This window comes from Sinocyclocheilus rhinocerous, unplaced genomic scaffold (assembly GCF_001515625.1).
Source record: "Sinocyclocheilus rhinocerous isolate Xijiao unplaced genomic scaffold, SAMN03320098_v1.1 scaffold1841, whole genome shotgun sequence".
NCBI classification, from domain to species: Eukaryota; Metazoa; Chordata; class Actinopteri; order Cypriniformes; family Cyprinidae; genus Sinocyclocheilus; species Sinocyclocheilus rhinocerous.
Window position 1 is genome coordinate 288,346 of NW_015666172.1, and position 6,672 is coordinate 295,017.

The 6,672-nt window shown below is 34.5% G+C and overlaps 1 protein-coding gene across 1 annotated transcript; it reads right to left on the reverse strand.

Moving 5' to 3' along the window:
* Positions 1–1,623: 1,623 nt before the first annotated feature.
* On the reverse strand, positions 1,624–6,289 carry tkfc (triokinase/FMN cyclase). Its single transcript, XM_016543133.1, is given in 13 exon segments — positions 1,624–1,872; positions 1,964–2,059; positions 2,851–2,884; positions 3,024–3,127; positions 3,271–3,377; positions 3,510–3,754; positions 4,287–4,407; positions 4,642–4,731; positions 4,823–4,907; positions 4,997–5,031; positions 5,604–5,693; positions 5,821–5,899; positions 6,000–6,289. Coding segments are annotated over 13 exon segments (1,515 nt in total). The 5' UTR covers positions 6,276–6,289; the 3' UTR covers positions 1,624–1,719.
* Between the last annotated feature and the right edge of the window lie 383 nt (positions 6,290–6,672).

Genomic DNA, 6,672 nt, shown 5'->3' on the forward strand with positions numbered 1-6,672 from the left:
TTTTTTTTAAAGACTTTCATTTCCTGCTAAAATGGTTTTCTTTTACTTTGATCTTGAGTTGCTGAAGGCAGTTACACCTGCGGTAAACACTGACTGTGGCACAGTTTGATTTCCTTGTAAAATGATTTTAATCTAGAAAATGAAGTGATTAATCATTAAAGCAAAGCTAGAATATGCCTAAGCCATCATCAACCAATGCCGTTTTATCTTTTCTTCTGTTCTTTTCTTTTCTAGCAAAGTTAGCAAAAAAACAAGAGCCAACACACCCTGGTGTTACAATTTATATAAGATGTATAAAATAATATCACGTCAGTATGACTCATTCAGTGAAACTACAAGCAAAAAAAAAAGTGAGGGATTGAAAATAATTATTTACTTTACTGATACAAAATACATGGTGACATACAGTATAATAGAAAGAGCTGAGGTTATCCATCTCTGATAAACTCTACAACGTTTGAAATGTACCTACCTGGTGAGGGTAGTTCAAAATAAAGTGTCTGACATTTAGCTTGCGTAGAAAGCCAGTAACATCATGGTCCTGCTCTTCACTCACCTACTGTGTATGTTGGACTGTGTGCTTGATGATACAGGAAGTCAGGAAACTGTGGGTGCACGACTTGCTTTCACACCAAGTGTAATAAAAATAGTCATCATACTAACTTCATCACAATAAATATTACCCTAGGTTCAAAAGTGGATTGTCAAGTTTCTTGTGTAGACATGTATGAACATGCGGGTGGGGGGTTTATGAACACGTAATCCTTCATATGTAGGAAAAACGTATTACCATATATGTGTCATCATCATATTAAAAGGATAGTTCACCCAAAAATGAAATTTACTAAAATAAATATTTTGAGAACTGTCCCAGGGTGTTTTGTCCACACAATGGAAGTCAATTGTAACAAAAACTGTTTGGTTACCAACATTCTTCAAAATGTTGTGCTCTGCAAGAAAGCAAGTCATAAATAATGACCGATTTTTAATTATTGAGGGAACTATCCCTTTAACGTCAGATTATTCAAAATGATGTCACCACAGATTAAAATGACAAATGTTTTTGTAAAAAACAGGTTTTATTAATCACATTTATTCATTTTACAACTTTAAATTTGCATTTAAAATTGCATGTTAAAACATGTTTATTAGTGTTAAACTTTTTTTTTGGACTTTTATTAATGCTCCTTTTCCATTCATACCTTATTTATATTAATAAACATAAATTACATGGATTAAATGACCATAATAGTTTACAATAGTAAACAAAAACAATTCAGCTACAAAGCTATCTCATTTTAACATTATTTGGTCTTAGTCACTCATCTTTTCATTGTTTCATTAATGGCAGTGCATTGATTAATTATTCAGTATTTCCAGCATTAAAGCTAAAAAGTGTTAATTCTGTTAGTGGCACCAAATTGCAGTGCAAAAATGATGACTGTTTTAAAAAGGTTTCTTGGACCAAACTCACTCAATTGATTGAGCCATTGCTTCTATGTGGGCCAAACATAGTTGAGTGCCGAGCAACAGTTTTTACACACTTTTAAGGATGTCAACCTACTAAAAATCACATTTAACAGGGATCGGAGAATGTATTTTAAAATTCCACACATCATCTTGAAGAGCTGCTATAATCAAATGTTAGCAAACTCGTGTTTTGTTTACAGCCTTTTGCATTACTGTTCCTTAAGAAACTGTTGGTGAGCTTCTCTATCTCTAGGCCTTCAAAGCATTGAGTATAGCCTTCAGAATGGCAGCAACCGCTACGGCACCAGGGTCAGGCTGGGTCAAATGTTCAGACGCAACGTAACTGGCACGTCCAGCCCTTGCAGTGAGATTGCGGGTTGCTTCCGCTCCCAAATCGGCTTTCTGTTACAGATAAGCAAGAGACTAATATTATAGACGCAAGAAATTATGAGAAAACAGGAAAGCAAAAAATGGTTAAAGTGGTAGTCCATACCTCCACTGCTGATTGTAGTATAGCTATGTGACCATCAGGAGGCACCGCCGTGGAAAGTTTCATCAACTCTTCCACAGCAGGGCACAGGGCATCAAGCTAAAAGATAACACGCAGGGTCAGTTTCATCACTGATTCGTAGAACTATCAAAGACTTGATTTAATGAAGGTCCTATAGGATAAGACTTTATTTCAAAACCACTGCTCAAGTAGATTTTTATTTGTGTCAGGGATCAATTATTGATATTCATAGATATATAAACAGTAATGGTGATTAATAATGTAATACACATTTACCCAATAAACTTATGATTATTAAATGTACAATATATTCTGAAATGTAAACAGGGATCTACACTACTGTTCAAAGATCTGGGGTCAGTATGATTTTTTTTTTTTAAATAAATTTATTTTATTTTATTCAGCAAGCACTCATTAAATTAATTAAATATGACAGTAAAGACTTTTACTTTGTTTAAAAAAATGTTTCAAATGAATTGTTCCGTTCTGTTCTTTTGAACTTTATATTCATCAAAGAATCCTTAAAAAACACTGTTTTCACAAAAAGTATTAAGCAGCACAACTGTTTTCAACATTACCAAAATAAAAATAATGTTCCTTAAGCACCATATCAGCGTATTGTAATGATTTCTGAAGGACCATATGACACTGAAGACTGGAGTAATGATGCTGAAAAATATATTAAAATAGAAAATAGTGATTTTAAATTGCAAAAAAAACCTACTGTACTATTGTAAAAAAACAGACTTTTAAACGATAACGTAATTCTTGAATTCATGCATATGTTACCTAATATACATTTACTATTTAATTTGTGTACAACAATTACTACAACTAAAATATGACTCTAATTCGTGTTTCAATCATACCATGGTCCGGTCCCCTGGTTCAGCACCTCCATATCTGTTGGAAAACAAGGAAATATTTATATTTGCAATAAAATCTTTATACTTTGTACACATCGTTAAGTTTACAGTTACATTCTAGTATAAAGGAAAACAATTCAGACTGAAAGTGTTCAGCTAATACTTGTGTCACTGACCTCTTCATGGCTTCTGTCCCAGCATGCAATGCCTTTGCCCAAGCTGCACCATCACAGTTTTGCTTGAGATGAGGGGCAGCCGCAGACAAAAAGAGGCAGTATAACTGGGGAGAAAAAGATCAAGCGTACTTTGATAATTTCATGAGAAAGACAATTACGTTTCGAGATTTTTTTTTATAGAGTAATTAATCAGCTCAAGCACTGGTTTAGTAAGTCAAGTGTTTGAACCTGATGTACATTCACATACCGCCCCTGATGTTCCTCCCATGCTTTGCTGAACCAACAGAGCAAGCTCTGCTAGAAGCTGGCCAAAATTCCCAGGGATTCTGCTAGTGTGGAGCCACTCCTGAATGGCTTAAGTAGACAACATTTAGAGGTCAAGTAAAACAATCATTTAAAAAGCATAATACATTAACACAAAATTACCCAACATGTTGGTTTACATGATTGTGAATCAATATGTTGGTTTAAATGAAAATGTTTTACCATTAGCTACGAGAGCATGTGTGCTCCCACAATCTCCATCTCCTGCTGCACGGTCCAGAGCGTTGAGTTCCTCTTGGTGCTGCAGGAGGATCTTGCACACGGACTCCAACACCAGTCGAATGACTGAAGACAGCGAACCTGTGGATCAGCACCACTGTGTTGATGAAGTGCTTCAGGTATTTTGGTAAAAATATACACTACCGTTCAAAAGTTTGAGTTCAGTAAGATTTAAAAAAAAGAAATTACTTTTATTTGACAAGGAAGCATTAAATTGATCACAGTGACCATAAAGACATATACTATAATGTTATAAAAGATTTTGATTTCACAAAAATGCTGTTTTTGAGCTTTCTATTCATCAAAGAATCCTAATTAATCAATTAAAATACAAAACTAATTGTTACTTTAGATTGTAATAATTTTTCACAATAGTAGTGTTTCCACTGCATTTTTGATCAAATAAATGCAGTCATGGTGAGCAAGAGATTAAAAAACATTTACAATTTTTACCGACCACAAACTTTTAAACGGGATATGATGTCAAAAAATATGTATCCATGTTAATTTTCATTACAAATATTATATTTATATTAATAATGAAATAATAAGGTTTAAAGGGGTCATATGATGCTATTTTAAAGATCATTATTTTGTGTATTTGGTGTAACAGAATATGTTGACATGTATCTGTCATAATTACTCTCTTTTTGAGAATAAACAAATGATTGCAATCTCATCCAGGTAAATATGCTTGTAAAATTGGTTTATAAACAGAACACACCAAACAGTCTGAGCATCTCTTCATCGACCTTCATTAAAGAAAGAGACATTCCCGCCATCTCCAGTGATGTCATAAATGACCCTGACATCACCCTGACAACCAGCACACCACGCTCCTCTGAAAATGACAACCATCGAATCAGACACAGTCAATGTCCGTTAAGGACATCTCATTTTATAAAAACAGTTTCCAAAACTCTTTCATTAAAAATCCTTAACAGTATAGTGAAATTCAAATATTAGGATATAACAAGATTATTTGAATTTATGTAAAAAAAATTGTCTAAAAGCTGAATGTTGTACATCTAATATATAGTGTATATTATAATGTTTTGTGCTACTTGAGTCTCACCTAGGCAGTGTACGGCCACTTTAGAAACCACAGCTATTTCCAAACATGAGAGTGCACCAAGATTATTCACACACAGCACCACCTTGTCTCCTGTTAGAGAAATACAGGTTTAAATACACATTCATGTAAACGCACTCACACCTTCAGAATCAACCCTGTGCTGACCAGTTACACATCTTACCTGATTTCAAGGACAGATGTGATTTGTTCGAGGAATCAGTCATGTGACTTATTATGGTTTTCACAACTTCATCAGCAGAGGCCACCTGTAAAAAACAAACAAAAAAAACATCAATATGAAAGACCATACACTGCTCTTTATTGTAGGGATTATCGGCACGTTGAAAATACTCACTTTTGATCTCTTAATACCTGATTCTCCGTGGATCCCTATACAAATAAATACGTATATTTTAATGAATAAATATAATATACATACATGCATTAAAGGGGTCATATGATGCGATTTCAAGTTTTCCTTTCTCTTTGGAGTTGATCAAAAGTGACGGTAAACAGACTTAAAATATTGCAAAAGATTTCCAGTTCTGATAAATGCTGTTCTTTTGAACTTTCTATTTATCACAGTTTCCACAAAAATATGAACAAGTACAACTATTTTCAAATTGATAGTAATAATAAATGTTTCTTGAGCACCAAATCAGCATATTAGAATGATTTCTGAAGGATCATGTGATACTGGAGACTGGAGTAATGGCTGATGAAAATTCAGCTTTGCCATCACAGGATTTAAAATATAAAAATTTATTAAAATACATAACAGTTATGTTAAATTGTAATAATTTTTCACAATATTAGTGTTTTCACTGTATTTTTGATCAAATAAATGCAGCCTTGGTGAGCAAAAGAGACTTAAAAAAAAAAAACATTTAAAAAATATGCAAGTATACTTACTGCTACATAAAATTAGTTATTTTTACTCTTTAGATATTAATCTCTCTTACCCAGTCCCAGCTCCATCTCTCCTGGTGGAAGCTGGAAAGATGGAAGGCATCCAGGCACACTGCATGGAGACAGACTAACACCCAGCGTGCCTGTAAAAACACCTAAATATTTTTCACATAGGACAGTGGATGTACATCCACACCGGAAACAAATTTAATGAAGGACTGCAACATTTAATCTAAACAACCCAGATAGTACTATGCTGGTTTTTCTTACCAATATTTTTTGTTGCTTCGTTCATCCGTGCAACAATTTCATCCAATGGACAGCCTTTCTCTGCCAGAGCTCCAGCTATCTAAAAATAAAAACAGCACTCATTAAAATAAACAATTCTTGTTTTGTCATTATTGATGATTACAATTCATTAATGTTGCCACTCAAACTCATTATGGTACCTTATGAATGAACACAGTTCCACACAAGCCTCTCCTGCCGGCCTTGCTGGGCTGAGCGAAGGCGCAGTCATCAGCCACAATCACCATGTCCACATGCACGCCCTGTGTCCGGGCCTGTTCGACAGCTATGCCAAAGTTTAGGCGGTCACCCGTGTAGTTCTTCACGATGAGCAGGACTCCCGAAGCACCCCCCTTCCACAGAGTCAGAATGGCGGCTAGCACACTGCCTGGAGGAGGAGACGCAAATACTGCTCCCGCCACAGCTCCGGACAGCATTCCCACGCCAATATAACCTGAGTGAGAGTGACATTTCTCAAATGTCATAATAGTTCAAAATAGCAGACCATAATAATAAGTGTCTGTCACATGCATAAATGTACACTACTAATCAAAAGTTTGGGGTCGGTAAGATTGCTAACCAAGGTAGCATTTATGCTCAAAAATACAGTAAAAAAAACACATTTTTTTGTGAAATTGTGAAATATTACAATTTAAAATGACTGTTTTATTTTAATATATTTTATAATGTAATTTATTCCAGTGATGACAAAGCTGAATTTCCAGCAGCCATTACTTTGGTCTTCAGTGTCACATGATTCTTCAGAAATCACTGTAATATGCTGATTTGCTGCTCAAGAATATTTCTTATTATTATCAATGCTGAAAAAAATTG